The sequence below is a fragment of the Lucilia sericata genome, unplaced genomic scaffold (genome assembly GCF_015586225.1).
Source record: "Lucilia sericata isolate MDLA Ls3-8-SP2 unplaced genomic scaffold, ASM1558622v1 Contig000237F_arrow, whole genome shotgun sequence".
Taxonomy (NCBI): domain Eukaryota; kingdom Metazoa; phylum Arthropoda; class Insecta; order Diptera; family Calliphoridae; genus Lucilia; species Lucilia sericata.
The window spans coordinates 108,940-126,624 of record NW_023994264.1 but is presented as its reverse complement, the minus strand read 5'-3'; the positions used below and the strand labels follow the sequence as shown (position 1 = coordinate 126,624).

Below are 17,685 nucleotides of genomic sequence, written 5' to 3'. Positions count from 1 at the left end.
ACATTTATTTTCGAGATTGTCTGAAATTCTTACTCATAACTCTAAACGTATTGATAGAATTCTTTGCTGCTGATTTTCAATACAGAACTTATTAGAATAACAGTGATATTGGGTAAATTTCATTAATTTTAATTGCTTCGTTTTAAGGTGACTCCGTTTTACAGGAACATATAGGCGGATGGACATTGCGTACTCAGACTTTCATAAGGTTCCAGAAAATGTATACTTTGTTGGGACTCAGATGAGTATTTCGTTATGTTACACACAGAATGAAAAATTTATGTATATAAGCTCCATCCAGAGGTGTCAAACGGGAAAACACGATTCCCAGGATTTTCGGAATTTGAAAATATTGAAAACCGTAATTTTTAGAAATAAAAACACGGGAATTTCGGGATTTTATAATCCTTAAATCAGGTACACTCGGATTCAAAGAGGTGTAACTAAAATGTAGTTAAAATCAGACCTGGGATAAATGCATTAAATATGTTAATGCATTAACAATTTTTTCTATATTAAAAAAAATTAATGTTAATGCAAGTTTATTGCATTAACATTAACATGGGTACATTTAATGCATTAAATTTGCATTAACATTAAATATTTTTAAATTTAATGCATTAATTTTACATTAACATTAAATATTTGTGAAATTAATGCATTAATTTTGCATTAACATTAAATATTTTTGAATTTAATGCATTAATTTTCCATTACATTAAATAATAAATAATAAAATTAATGCATTAATTTTCCATTAACATTAATTTATAAAAATAAGAATACAGCGCTAAAGACCTCGGTCTAACTAAATTCAAGTAAAATTGAATGTGTTAAAGTCCTTTCTAATAAGTCCTATACTCGATAATACATATTAGAAAAATAGTATGACTTCCCAGATATTGCTTTTGTAGTTTATTTTGATAAAGTTTTCTAATAAGTCCTATACTCGATAATACATATTAGAAGAATAGTATCACTTCCCAGATATTCCTTTTTCAGTTTATTTTGTCTGTGGAATCTTATGTAAATATCATATTTAAAACACACAAGTTTGAATGGAATATAGGAGTTATTAGAAAGGACTTTAACCTATTTAATTTTAGTTGTATTTAGTTAGATCGAGGTCTTTTGTGCTGTATTTTTATTTATGTTTATCAATTTCTTTATATATTAATGTTAATGGAATATTAATGCATTAATTTTATTGCTTATTTAATGTTAATGTAAAATTAATGCACTAAATTCAGATATATTTAATGTTAATGCAAAATTAATGCATTAATTTCAAAAATATTTAATGTTAATGTAAAATTAATGCATTAAATTCAAAAATATTTAATGTTAATGGAAATTTAATGCATTAAATTTTACAAATTTAATGTTAATGTAATATTTTTTACATTAAATTAATTTTTTTTAATTTAATGTTAATGCAAAATTAATGGAAATCGCCCAGGTCTGGTTAAAATACACACTGTGTACTATAAATTGTTAGAAAGCCTTCGCAAACATGTTAATGTATGGTGCGCTATGTCGCCTGAAGGGGTGATTGAGTCATTTTATTTGAAAATTCGGATGGAAATGCTGTTACAGAGAATGAGTTAAAATGAGGTTTGTTGGATATCGTGGTAGTTCACTGCGCACGAACATTCAAGTAGAGTCAAAGAGACTCCGATTTGTCCGGCCTACTCTACTCGTCAGATGTTGTAATGTATATTGTTAGATCCAGCTTGTAGCCGTGAGAAATCTCATGCGTGGACCCAGATATCTCACCAAGTTTGGAAATGAAGTAGCTGAGGAAACTGTTTCTCTTAACTGCTGCTAGAACATGTGAATGCCCACAGAGTAGATAGAAGACCGTTTCTTCTAGACTAGTCTATAGTCTAGTCTATAGTCTAGTCTACAGTCTAGTCTATAGTCTAGTCTATAGTCTAGTCTATAGTTTAGTCTATAGTCTAGTCTAGTCTATAGTCTAGTCTATAGTTTAGTCTATAGTCTAGTCTAGTCTATAGTCTAGTCTAGTCTATAGTCTAGTCTATAGTCTAGTCTATAGTCTAGTCTATAGTCTAGTCTATAGTCTAGTCTATAGTCTAGTCTATAGTCTAGTCTATAGTCTAGTCTATAGTCTAGTCTATAGTCTAGTCTATAGTCTAGTCTATAGTCTAGTCTATAGTCTAGTCTATAGTCTAGTCTATAGTCTAGTCTATAGTCTAGTCTATAGTCTAGTCTATTGTCTAGTCTATAGTCTAGTCTATAGTCTAGTCTATAGTCTAGTCTATAGTCTAGTCTATAGTCTAGTCTATAGTCTAGTCTATAGTCTAGTCTATAGTCTAGTCTATAGTCTAGTCTATAGTCTAGTCTATAGTCTAGTCTATAGTCTAGTCTATAGTCTAGTCTATAGTCTAGTCTATAGTCTAGTCTATAGTCTAGTCTATAGTCTAGTCTATAGTCTAGTCTATAGTAATTATTTCAAAAACGTCAGATTTGACGGGAAAAACGTCTAATTGGAAACACTGTATGTTAGACAGGCGAACCAGCCTTGACTTATCAATCTTGCATTGTCTAACTAATAGGGAAGTGGTAGTATAAGAGTTTAGTGGAAGAAGTGCCTCATGACTGTTGACAAAAATTCCTATGTTGCCACGAATACTGAGATCGTACCTTACAGGCTGACATTATTGCGAATATTTTAGCCTGAAAAGCACTACAGTAGTTGGAAAGATTTCTTCTTTATAGAAGACACCAGACCTAACACTGCAATTCATTTTAGAACCATCTGTAATGATTCTGGTAGGTTATCACTGATAATTGGTTTCAACAGAAAGAAAATTTCCAGACCGCCTAATGTCTGATCATGCTATTTATGATTAATGCATAATTTTTTGTGGGACTATTTTAAAAAGCTAATTAGTGATTGAAAACAAGGCGTGGTCGCCGTGGATATCTCCAATATTATATTTTAATGTATTCTTTTAAATATAAATAAAATATAAAGGAGCAGTTTATAATATAGCACTTCTCTGTAGTGTGGTCATTATTCAAAATTGGGGCTTTGTACTAAACATGTATTGTTCTATTGTTCGATTAGACCGATTGTAAACCTAAAAGCCAAGAAGAAAAATATATTAAACTACTTATGAATAAAAATAAAGCTTTTGAAATTGTAGAATTGATAAAAAAAAACATATTATCTTAAATATACGTATGTATATCGTTAATCGTTGTCATCACTGTGATACTGACAAACAACATCCCAAAAAAACATGTCAGTTACGAAACCTTCAATTCTCTCACACCATTATAGCAGTCAACATTCATACAATAGAAGAAATCTGAAGTGAGCATTCATTCTCTCGTTCATTCAACAACCGGAAGTAACATTCATTCAATCATGTTTTTTTTTTTTTTTTTTTTTTTGGAAATTAGTTTTTATGTGCAAATACACTTCAGGCAAATAACATTTTGTTGTGAATAATAAATGAATAATGAATGATGTGCTGATAATTGAAATTTTGAAAAAGTTTTTAATGAAACAATTTCAATTCTAAGCCAATTGATTGATTTGTTATGAGCGGTGCAAATCAAAAAATACATTTTGCTATTAATTTTGAATATTTGATATTTGTGTAAACAACATTACGTTTAAATGTTATTTAATATATGTGTAATATAAATGTATATGTACATAGTATTCAGTGTATAGTGGTATAGTGTATGTGTACATAGTATTCAGTGTATAGTGGTATAGAAATAAAAAACAGGTAAATAATTCTTGAACTGTTAAAGGATGGAAGAGAAAGTGTTGTAATAAGAACAAGGTATATAATTTATATATCAATAGATTGGAAATTAAGTCAACTTTTCAAAAATGTATACTTTACTTTTAATAGTGTGCGCCCTTTGGAATAAAGTATAGCCGATTGCTATATTATTATTATGTGCGCTACAAACTTCAGCGCAAACCCAATATACTCTACCCACTAAAATGAAGTGGTGGGTATATAACTCTAACTTGTTTTTAGAGCAGAATAGCTTTATGGAATTATATGAGCCACCCTAGTACTATTTCATTTTATGGTTTTCAATTTATTTTTTTTCCAAACAAAACAATAAATCTATCGAATGCAATTAATACTTTAGAAAACTTTTTTTCATATAAATTACATTGTCTTTGTTCCTGAGTTTTGTAATTTATGAAGTGTAAAGTCAATGCAAATTTTTAATAAAAGATTTCTACAAAATATGAAGATACTTGAAAATTAGATATACTAAAACAATAGACGGGCTGGATTGACAATATTATAACTTAAATAGGGCGTTATGTATGAGGACAAGGATAAATTTGGACTTATCCTTATTAAAATTGGTAGAGGGATTTTCGTTTACATTAAAGTTATTTATGCAGAATATTACCATGATACTAGTCAAGTCATTTTTTCAACTTTGTTTGGGGGTAGGGTCAAAAAAGGCCTGACCATTTAAAAATCAGCAAAAAATTTTATATAAAATGATGATGTGTCGATTTTTGTAGAGATACTAGAACATTTAACATAATTATGAACTCAAGAGCCCTATTCGTGGGTTACGGTTGTATGAGGGCTAGGTGAAATTATGATCCAATTTTCAATATTCTTGGTTCTTGGATCAACAAAAGAGTATGTGCCAAATTTCATAAAATTTCTTGCAACCTGGACACATAGATAGACTGATTGACAGACAGACAGACAAGATGTCTAAGTGCTTAACGTGAACAATTTCCCACGACGGCCTTATTTCACAGTGGTCTTTTTCATTCACTGGGTAGACTTGAGACGCCCCTGAATCCTTCTATGAGGAACTCAGGTGGCAATTGTTGTGCAGGGCTGTTCCGGTCCATGTATAAGCACTTTGCTGAAGTACTCGAGCTATCTAATATCTTGCGATAGTAGCCCCATTGCGGAATGACAGGCAGAATGGGACCAATGCCAATGCAAACCCCGACAAGGAAAAATCAATCACTGTTCTAAAGTCAATAGAGGGGGAGACTACCACAACATCAGATGAAATCAATCTTCCGGTAAACCGGAAGGTGAGTGCCCTTTTGATGTCGTGTCATTAATGACCCATTCCAGTGCATACCTTAACCTCTTAACCACTCTACTAAGAATTCCCTGTTGATTCGGCAACAGCATCTAGATACGTATTTGGTAGTCCGAAATATCCAGCCAATAAATCAGGATCCCTCGGTATGTCAGATAATGTGACAAAGGATGTAGGAGTTTCGAAAATTAATTCGAACCCAATAATTGCCCCGACAAGTTGAGTAGAAGGCCTCAACTATAAGTCGCGTAGCATGAAACAATATGCATCCTGTTGAGATGACAACAGCACCGAGAACTTCCCTGAAGTAAAAGATCTACTAAATCAGTACTAGTCTCCTGTCGGGCAGAGGAGACTTTCCCGATCGTTCACTAATTACATCAGTTCCATTCTCAGTCCATAAAGAACGATCTACGGAATGATAGGCAACTATCAAGTGCCAACTTGAGAATTCCCCAACCTATACTGGTGCCCTACTATGCAAAGAGTAAGAGATACTCATGGGTTCAAGAATCCAGCATAAGTTGCTCTGTCACATCACCCAGTTACATCTGTTAAGATGCAACAGCACTCTTCTCTCCCCGCGAATTTGGGTATAAACCACGGCCTCTATGTGGATCCCGAAGGAACCTCAACTAACTGACTACCCAGGACAGTGATGCCAAGTGTAGGGATTTTTCCCTTTTTGTAGGGATTTTTTTCAAAAATGTCACGTGTAGGGAAAAAGGGAAAGATTTCTTACTATTGTCAAATTGTAGGGATTTTTAAATTTCATAGTTTTTAACAACTAAAAATATACTCTTTCATGTATTAAAATTTTAAAATTAAAAATGAAATCAGTTTTAAGTGTATCGTTAGTAAAAATTCCGCTTGTAATTTCTACAATATATGTAGTACCTACATATCGCTACAAGACTGGCATAATCCAAAATTCGGGTTTCTTGAACTGAGGTCTGCAAAACATGCGACATACTAAAATCTTTCATATAGATTTATCAAATTTCAAATATGTCTATTATTTTCGATGTGAAATCGATTTTTTGTAAACGTAAAAACTAAAACCCACGTTTTCGTAAATATTAGACAACTAAAAATTTAATTTCAATTTAGATGAGAAACATATTAACCTCAACTATCTGAATCTGGATTTTTAAAAACCCTTGATTTGTTTAAAAGTTATTAAAAAAATAGTTAAATGTCATTAAATATTCATATCCATTTTTCCTGAAACGACTTTTTGGATTATGCCAATCCTGTAGGGCGATATATTCTGACTCCTTATAGATAGAGTAGTCGGGGGCTTAATGCAGTAACTCAGGATTGAAAAAATGAATTTAATGTTCTGAAAATTTATAAAAGTAAACCGCAAAAAGTAAACGCAAAAGTAAACCTTATTTTAAATAATTATTTTATGAAATTTTTTTTGGGGAGGCACATAAAATAAATTTTTTATCACTATTCGATATACTGCCATAAATCTTTTAATTGTCTTGTTTTTTTTTTTAATCTTAACTGAAGAGTCAGGGTTGGAAGATTTGTATGATGTAAAATTGAAAGAAAAAAAATTTTAAATTCTAGAAATTTCATTCCTAAAAATTAAAAAAAAAAAAATACATATATATATGTATATTATAAATCGGATCTAATATTTTAGTTTTTGATGTTATTTTTGTATTTTTTTAAGATAAACTTTGAAAAAAATGGAAAAAAGTAGTGTAGGGAAAAATGTAGGGAAAATAAAAAGTGGGTGTAGGGAAAAAAGGGATTTTTTCTCATAAGCGTAGGGATTTCTGAAAAAAATCTCCTGGCATCACTGACCCAGGACAAGTCCTGGCCACTCGTAGTGCCAGATTAAATGGTACTCTGGTTAGACCCTATGTCAAATCATTCCAAGGAAAGGCCGAGGATTCATTTGATCATCACGGGATATTGCAATAACATAAAGATGAAGATTTCAAGGTAACATGCCCCCGGGGGCATGACAGACGGACAAATGTAGCTTTATGGACTCAGAGTGTAATTCTGGGCCGATTAGCTTAATTTAAGGTGAAAGCATTTAATGAGATTTGGGACATGATCTTCTATTCTACCGGGGACGAAGACTACTGAAAATAGTTAAAACCGGTCCATTATTTCAACTGAATGTGGCTTTTTAGCTCATACTTGTATCTTGACAAAAGATGGCTGAACTAAGTTTTTTCACTAGACTTGATGACCTTGCCGAATTTTGTAATAACCTCATTTTGTAAAGACCTCATTTGTCCCTAGCCCCCATATAAAGCTCCCTTCAGAAAATGACTTAAATGTCCACAATTCTTTAAAAAAGGCTAATATCTCAATGAAATTCAGCATAAATACATCTTCCAAGTTTTATGAGGATCTGTCCATATTTTCCCCCCAAGTACCTTAAAAAGCATCTTTGAGAAAATAACTTAAACTATACCATGGAAAACGCGACTAATACTTGACAGAATTTTACTCAACGTACTAAATTTAACAAATGTTAAATATTTAAGATAATTTGTATGTGTGTGTGGGAGGTATAAGAAGTTGTGAACCGATTTTTATAGTAATGCACAAATAGTTTTTGAGCCATCACATTTTGATTTATTTGAATGTACTTTTCCTATATTAACGTCTATATTTACATTTACTAACATACAATGTTATTTACTTTATTTTCATTTCTATTTATTACACAGGATACGCCCACAAGGAGTGCGATGCAAATGGTGAATGGTTTAAACATCCGTTAACAAATAAAACCTGGTCAAATTATACAACGTGTGTGAATTTAGATGACTTAAATGTGAGAATATTTTTCATTTAAACATGGGAATTTCAAGATTAATTGTTAACTTTTTTCTTTCTATTTAAACATATAACAGTGGAAACATAATATAAATCTTATATATGAAGTTGGCTATGGCATCTCATTGGTAGCCATCTTATTATCCTTAGCCATTTTGGGTTATTTTAAGTGAGTATTAAGAATTTTTGTAAGATATTTTTCTTTTTAAATTTCTTAAATAACATAAATAGTAGTTTTCATTGAGTAAAAACTTTAATGATGCTTTTAGATTTGTATGTAGAGCCATTTTCAAAACATTATTATAATTGAGTGGAAATCAATCAATATCCTTTTGGACATAAAAGACTTACATAAACACAGTATTCTCATTTCCTGCATTTAAATGGAAATGAAGAATAGAAAACAGTAAAGTGTAGTCAAATGATGACTGAAGGCTAAATAGTTTTTTTTTTTTTTTTTAACAGGAAAAATATGTATGTATGTAGACTGGAATTTTGTTATGATGTTTGTAAAATAATGATAAGAGATTGAAAATAATCCTAAAAAAAATCAACATTTATTATTAAAAATTTTAATGATGTGCTGTTGTCAACGTATGAGTAATAACAGGAATTCATTGTCCTAATCAGTATTCCTTCCATCCATCATACATCGTTTTAATGTTATTTAACTTCTAACTTCATTAACAAGCTGTGGTTTGTATAATTTACTGACTTAACTGAAACTACTTAGCACTAGCTCCTGGTAATGTACATTTAAGATAAAACGTGATAGTGGAAAAAAATTATAGGACATTTTTGTCCTTTGAATGTTCTGAAAAAAATGTAGTAAAAACTACTTTACTTACATTCCACATTTAGTAGTACAAAGGGGTTCCCAACGTATTATGTGAAGCAAATCTCTTAAATATTTTTTTTAATCTCGCAGACTTCCATACACATTTATATTCCTATTTGGTACTAAAATGTGGTCAAAGTCTAGAAATTGTCATAATCCTATTGATCTAGCCCTTAAAAAGAGTTGACCGAACAGGCAAAAACGTAAGACTTCTTAGAGTTATCTTCACCGAGTACAATAGGACCTTTCAAGCTTCTAATAATTGTTGTGTTCTTTATGGAGAAGACGAGATTACCGCTTTGGCTTTCTGTCGGCAAATGATTAAATGTAAGAGGATAGCTATGAATATGGGAAACACAATTATGAGTGCAATTTGAGGAATTTAAGTTCTTCAGGTCTTAATCTGCAAATATTTCTACAATCTGGCGAGATAAATAATTTGGCTCACGGTCGCTTATCTACTTTACGATTGAACATTGTTTGGCGACTAAGACTAGATAGGGAATACAAGATGTCGAAGTGCTTTACGTGAACACATCCGTAGGGTGAGCTTCCTTGACGACTCACTACCGTCCCTTAGTTTAACTTACACGCAGGTGTCAATTTTTGTACATACAAGCACTTTGCTCAAGTACTCGAGCTAGCTAACCTCTGACCATTGGTGCCTTGTTGGTTAACTTCCGAGATGCAAAAACATCACTTCCGTTTAAAACCGCACAGATGGGACGGTCTCTCTTGAGTAGGCAATAGAACTCAGAGACTCAGAGACGTATTCGGTAAACTGAAACAAGAATCCAACAAATTTGTTGGATTCTTACTCACTGAGAACACACTGTGGTAAATCTGGTATAAATAGAGTTTTCCCCGAACATAAATGGACAAGGAAGGAAAATTCAATGATATCACTTGTATAAGATGCCTTTCATCTATCCCCACTCAATCCAACACACTTCGACACAGCCTTAGAGAACAACATCAGGCACACTCACTCTAGGTATAAGGGCGGGCAAGATCCGTAAACCCCTTACATTCATCCTGTATACTTAATACAAACTCATTTCATTTAGTCCAACAGTCACTACCTTGTGGGTTATTTGTTGTCTCGGAAACAGCACCGAACTTATCCTGAATTCAGTGATATCACTTGTATAACATGCCTTTCATCTATCGCCATTCAATACAACACACTTCGATGCAGCCTTAGAGATCAACATCAGACACACTCACTCTAGGTATAAGGCGGGCAAGATCCGTAAACCCCTTACATTCATCCTGTATCATATATACATATATACTGATTTCCAACGCTTAGTCCAACAATCACTACCTTGTGGGTTATTTGGTGTCTCGGCAACAGCACCGAACTTATCCTGAATTATAGACTTTACCGTGCATCAGTCTTTTAACCGACATTCTCTTCCACGTGCACCCCGAAGGAACCTCACCAATAACCGGGACAAGGCAGAGTCCAAATCTCTGCCCGGCCCAATTCGTTACAAGAAAAGGCCGAGGATAGATTTGATCATCACCAGTATATAGTCCCGGCAGACTAGAGGTACTGGTAGCACTTCTTTTTCCCCAGAATTGCAATCACACCAAGATGGGATCTTTCATCAAGGTAACATGCCCCCGGGGGAGCTAGGGAATACAATCCGCCGAGATAAATGGAAAATATTATGAGAAAATATGACTATGTATATGTATGTCTATAGATGCCTTAGAGGCTGTGTCCGTGTGAACATTTTATGATAAAATGGATGGACTTTATAAAGGGGGCATGACACCTCGCATATAAAGAAACTATTAACCTAGTACATGCATATATCGGAGAAAAAGTATAACATTGAAAATCCTAACGGAGCCACTTTATTATCATTATGGATATTAAAGACAAAATGGACGGACTACAAATAGGAGGCATGGTGGGCGTAGAACCTTCCATATGAATAATAAAGTGAATATAAAATGGAACTAGGAAAATAGGTTATGGGAGGGAGGATATAGGGAGTAGTGCTTGTGGACATTCGATTTAAACCTACCCACATTGCAAGTGGCAGGAAAGACTTCTGGGGGAAGTTTGTTCCACATACGGACAGTACGACTAAAGAACGAATTCTCTCTGTAGTGCATTGTGCGATCCACTGGCCAATCGACCACAAATAGGTGTGCTCTTGCTGAATGTCGTGTGTTGCATGTGAATATGCGGGTTTCGGGAACAAGTTCCCTAATTTCATAGGAACCAATTTCCATTGTAGTATCGATAGAACAGTGTAACGCACCCAACATTGCGACGATGCTCCAGTGAATCAATACCCTAGTGTCACCGATAAGTACCTTCGCCCTCTCCTGTACACGGTCGAGTAGCCCCAAAATAGACTTTGAAGCGCCGGCCCATACATGAGAGTTGTATACCACTTCAGGTCGGATGTAGGTGATATAGATAGTAAGGAGGTCAGAGGGTGTGAAGTATGTCTTACACCTTTTAAGAAAACCGAGACCCTTGAATGCTTCCTTCGACACTTGAAATATGTGTTTGGTCCAGCGAACATCACACTGTATTCTCATGCCCAGAACATCAAGAGCTTCTGACTCCTCAATATCTACAGCACCCATATACATATATAGACAACATTGAGTCTTACGTGCGTTGAAATCGACTCTATTTTTCACGACCCCATTCAGAGATTGCCACTAGGTTTTGATTAAGTGAGTTATTCATGTTTTACCTCATTCCCCCATTTTCTCCAAAGGACTTGGCATATAGTTGAATGAATAAGAATGGCAAATGTTGCCATCATCTGCAAAAGTGTTGATAGGGTTAGAAGTTTGACATAGGAGGTCATTTAAAAAGATAAGAAATAGAGTAGGAGAAAGAACGGAGCCTTGCGGTACCCCTGAATTTATCTTGAACTCGTTTGAGAGATGAGATCCCATCTATAACAACTCGTATAGAGCGATCACTGAGAAAGCTCGATATAATGCTCGATATAAAGAGAGAAGTAATTACCGACATCTAAAGCAGTTAGTTTTGATAAGAGTGCACCATGCCACACCCTATCGAACGCCATTTGAAAGATTTTTTATTAGATTTTTTTAAATTTTCAAGAGAAAACACTATTTTGACTTGTCTTTTAAGAAGATATATAATTTGTTCGTTTTTGGTCAATAATATATTGTATCGAAAATCGTGACTTGCATTGAAATGGAAATTTGTAATTATTCCATTTACATCCTTTTTACATTTACGGGTTACCCTTTATAACTTATATCCATTTTTGTTTTATTGCTGCATTAGGAAATCTCTCAGCACATACAAAGACACCTACATACATACCTCACAACCAGACATAGTGTTAATGTACTTAGTGTGTTTTTTTAACCTTTTAAGGTACTTCTTTCCTATCTGTATGTGGGAGTTTATATCCTACTAACTACATTTAAGATATCCTTGTTAATTCAACCACATAGTACACTTGTTCACGACCACTCACACATATTTTCGCATAAACGTATACGGTGTAATATATAGATATATCCTGATGTTGGAAACGTGTTGAAATATGTAGTTGGAAAAAAGGTCAAAAGTGCACAATCAGCTGAAAAAAAATAAATTAAACAAAACTACACAATGTACGAGACACATTTATTTCTGTTAAAGTCAATGCTACAAAAAAATATTGATTTCTATTTTAATATAAGTTCATATTGTGGGTTTTAAACGTGGGATTTTTGCTTAATAAATTTGAAGAAAATTTAATTAAAAGATGACAAAGATAAAGTTGTCATTGGTTTTGAAAAAAAGAGATAAATTAGAATTTCGAAATGATTTAAGTTTTTTGACATAGAATCTCTATAAGATTTGCATCCAAAATTAAAAATTCTAGTAACAAAATCAAATTAAAATATTTTTTTAATCACATAATCTTTAAAGTTACTCTTTTGTTTCTTTTAAAATAGTCTGACAAAAAACAAAATTTTTGTTTTTACATAAAATCTAGATTTCATGTAAATTCACTTGGACGTATGATTAATATTATTTTATATACTTTATATTTAAATATTTATCATACGCTCTATATATAAAATTTAAATTAAAAAAAAATATATATATTTTTAAATTTATTTATAGTAGATTAAGCTGTCACCTATAAATTCTTTTGTTTTTAAATTATATCGTTTCCTTATATCCTTAAATTTTATACACAACATTTATTTTTCCTTTTCCATAAACAATATGTTTGTTTATATTATTCTTAAATCTCAATAAATATTTAAATGTTGAGTACAAAAAGAATAATATTTACATATTATTTTGTGTAACATGTGGATTTTTATAGACTTTTTGATTTGTTCCTGTAAGACTTTCATACATCTTACTGTTTAAACTTTTCTTCTGTTTACGAAGTATAAACATAAGCATAAGTGTATTTTGCCTTAAAAAAAAGGAAGAAAAGAAAATAAAGAACATAATATTTATGGAAATTATTATGTTAAATTCGGTGACACAGGAGCAAACAATGAAAAGGCAAAAATAAACAAATTGAAATTCTAATTTTTAATCTAAATCACATTTGTTGCTATGAAATACAGTTTCATATACTACAAACAGTATGAAATAATAAATTGTAATAAAATTAAAAACAATTTACACAAAAATAACAAATTCTATGCAAAATGAAAAAAATGCATATAAAAAAAAAAACTAAATCCGAGCACATGATGTTAACTGAAATAAAGTTTTTTCGAGTTTATGTGTATAAGGGCTTATCTGGAGAGATTCTATATACATATACATATATTCTGGAACAGTATTGACTGTATAATAGTCTTTGCTATAAGACATATAGATATATATAGATCAGTGTACAATCTGGACAATAGAAAAGTCTTTGCTATAAGTCATATAGATATATATAGATCAGTTTACAATTTGGACAATAGAAAAGTCTTTAGTCTGAATTATAGAACATTCTATAGTCTCCACTATAGAACAGTCCAAAGTCCATAGTCTGGACTTTAGAACAGTCCATAGTCTGGACTATAGTACAGTCCATAGTCTGGACTATAGCACAGTCCATAGTCTGGACTATAGAACAGTCCATAGTCTGGACTATAGAACAGTCAATAGTCTGGACTATAGAACAGTCTATAGTCTGGACTATAGAACAGTCAATAGTCTGGACTATAGAACAGTCTATAGTCTGGACTATAGAACAGTCTATAGTCTGGACTATAGAACTGTCCATAGTCTGGACTATAGAACAGTCTATGGTCTTTACTATAGAACAGTCTATAGTCTTTACTATAGAACATCTATTGTCTGGATTATAGAATAGTCTATAGTCTGGACTATAAACTGTTCAATATTTCAAACTATAGAACAGTCTATTGTTTGGACTATAGAATAGTCTATAGCCTGGACTATAGAACAGTCTATAGTCTTTACTATAGAACAGTCTATATTCTTTACTATAGAACATCTATAGTCTGGATTATAGAACAGTCTATAGTCTGGACCATAGACCATTCTATAGTCTGGACTATAGACCAGTATAAAGTCTGAACTATGGACCAGTCTGTGGTCTGGACTATGGACCAGTCTATAGTCTGAACTAAAGACCATTCTATAGTCTGGACTATAGACCACTATAGCGCCTGCACTTTGGACCAGTCTGTGGTCTTGACTATAGACCAGTCTAAAGTCTGAACTATAGAATATAGACCAGTCTATACTCTGGACTATAGAATATAGACCAGTCTATACTCTGGACTATAGGCCAATCTATACTGTGGACTATAGATCAGTCTATAGTCTTGACTATAGATCAGTCTATAGTCTTGACTATAGATCAGTCTATAGTCTTGACTATAGATCAGTCTATAGTCTTGACTATAGATCAGTCTATAATCTTGACTATAGATCAGTCTATAGTCTTGACTATAGATCAGTCTATAGTCTTGACTATAGATCAGTCTATAGTCTTGACTATAGATCAGTCTATAGTCTTGACTATAGATCAGTCTATAGTCTTGACTATAGATAGTCTTGACTACTGATCAGTCTAAAGTCGTGACTATAGATCAGTCTATAGTCTTGACTATAGATTAGTCTAAAGTATTTACTGTAGATCAGTCCATAGTCTTGATTATATATATTTATATAGACTGGAGTATAGATCAGTATATAATCTTGAATATAGATAAGTCTATAGTGTTGACTATAGACCAGTCTATAGTTGAATATAGATCAATTTTTATTATAACTAATTATATATACTTGACTATAGATCAGTCTATAATCTTGAATATAGATCAATCTATAGTCTTGAATATAGATCAATCTATAGTCTTTACTATAGATGAATCTATAGTCTTTACTATAGATCAGTCTATAGTCTTGACTATAGATCAGTCTATAGTCTTGACTATGGATGAGTCTATAGTCTTGACTATAGATGAGTTTATAGTCCTGACTATTGATGAGTCTATAGTCTTGACTATAGATGAGTCTATTGCCTTGACTATAGATGAGTCTGTTGTCTTGACAATAGATGAGTCTATAGTCTTGACTATAGATGAGTCTATAGTCTTGACTATAGATGAGTCTATAGTATTGGCTCTAGATCAGTATTGGCTATAGATTAGTCTATAGTCTTCAATATATATCAGTCTATAGTATTGGCTTTAAACTAATCTATAGCCTTGACTATAGACCAGTCTATATATTCGTGAATGTAGATATAAATTTTGAAATGCAAAACAAAATTTAATTTTCTTTAAATTTCCGTTTTATTTTTTTCAACTTCAAAAAGTCTCACAGACATATTTTTTCGATTCGCTGCCGATTAGTAGAATCCTGAAATCCCCTCTGTCTGTAACCACGGTGAAATAGAATGTAAAATTAAAATACTTAATATATAATTCTCATATGTCATGTTATTCTTATACGCCCCTAGAGATTAACACATTTGTTAGCATTAATGTTGTATGTAGGTAGAGTAGTAAAGCTTAGAGTTTCTTGAAAGAAACATCTTCCTGTTGGTTTAGTAATGTTTCTCTAGAAACTGTGTACAGGGTTTAATAGTGAAGTATTTTGTTAAAAATATACTTACTCGTGCTTAGCACAAAGTATTAGCAAATACATACGTATATCTAAATAATTAACACTCACGAATGTTTTATATACTATTTAAGTGATTGAATTAGTAATAGATTTATAAAGAAAAGTTAGATGATAACCCTGCACCTACCTTTTGTTTTTTTTTAATAAAATACATTTTAAATAAAAACACACTAACTCATTTTGTAAATTTGCCAGGGGATTTCTTAAGGATATACAAACATTTATAAAATAAACACATACGCACACCGAAATAGATTGCACAGTGGAGCGAAAGATGGTAAAAAATATGCATTTTAAACTTTCTGATTCGATGTCTTCTCTATTAGTCAATAATCATGCCTATATGCCAGTCTATATTTTTAATATAGATTATATTCTGGATTATAAGCCTGTCTAGAGACATGTCTGTAGTATTGACCCAGGGCTTGTCTGTATTCTAGATTATGGACCTGTAATACTTATATTCGTCTGAAACAAAGACCACTCTATATTCTGGATTACGGTCTATAGTGTGAACTGTATGATCAAATATATCGCGGTACACTAGCCTATTTACAATATATGTCTGTTTGTACTCTGGTTTGAATATATTCAGCACTATAGCCAACATATATTCTGGTTGATAGGCACATAGGACTATCTGGCGTATAGGTCTATAAAAGACAACCAATAGTCTAGGCTATAGTACAGTCCAGATTGGTATATAAATCTGAGCAATAAGACAATAAGGAAGTCTAATGTCTGAACTATAGGCAGGTCTATAATATGGTACATAGACTAGTATATTGCCGGGACTGAACTTTATTCTACTCTAGACAGTCTTGACAATATACCAGTTTTTAGCATATAGGCCGCTATGTCCATCATCTTGATTGTATGCCAGCCTAGGGTCTGTAGTTCTGACTTGGTTAGTATAATTTTTTCTTTAACTTAAATTCTTCCTTACTACTGTGCATTGATACACTTAACAAGTTTTCAACATAATCACATATATACTCCCACACATTTACAGAAATACTTCAGACATTTGTAAGTAATACTTATCTTTGCCCCTGATGACAGGTGTGTTTGCGATCTTCTTTGTTTTAAATAAATATAACTTATTTATGTTTAGTGCCAAAACCCGTTAAGTCCAACTGTTTATAAATGTTTAATTTTATTAAGAAATTAAAAAGTTTGGCATAAACTATATTTAATCTAATTTTATTGTATAAATTTAATTTTTTACGGATTTATTGATTTTTAAAAACACTTTTTTGTTAGGTAAGGACCAAAACTTAAAATTTTACAAAAATATACTTAGCATATTTACAACTTAAACTAACTTTATGTGTATTTACATTTACGTTTTTTGAATTTTTTTCCTGCGGTTTATTTTTTATTTATCCAAGGAATAATGTTGCTATCTGAGTGTGTGTGTGTAAAGAAATACTTTTCTCTACATATACAAGTTTGTGTTGTATATATGTACATTGGTTTAATTTTTTTAATATAAAATTAAAACCTATATTGTGGTTTAAATAAAACAAGTATAAAAAAAATTTTATTCAAATTTTTTGTTTTCTAAAGTTTAAAATCCTTGCTACTTGACACTGAAACAAATGTTGCAAAACATGTGAAAAATCTTGAGAATAATTTTGTTTATTTTGTTTTGAAAATAAAAATAAAAGAATACACGAAATGGAAAGCATGTAAATATGTTAGAGCGACACATGTACTACGCTTTGTTAGCGAATATTAATTTTTAAACGCTGACTTCTTTTAACAAGTTGTTTTTTTTTTTTTCAAGAAATAACTTTCATTAGAATCGGAAGACAGTATGACATGAAGT

The 17,685-nt window shown here is 32.0% G+C and overlaps 1 protein-coding gene across 1 annotated transcript in view; it reads left to right on the top strand.

The window, feature by feature from the left end:
• Window positions 1–17,685, top strand: part of LOC119602522 (calcitonin gene-related peptide type 1 receptor) — a 170,374-nt gene that overhangs the window by 115,920 nt on the left and 36,769 nt on the right. The window contains 2 exon segments of the mRNA XM_037954094.1: window positions 7,785–7,891; window positions 7,971–8,062. Of these exon segments, the coding sequence (XP_037810022.1) occupies window positions 7,785–7,891; window positions 7,971–8,062 (199 nt within the window).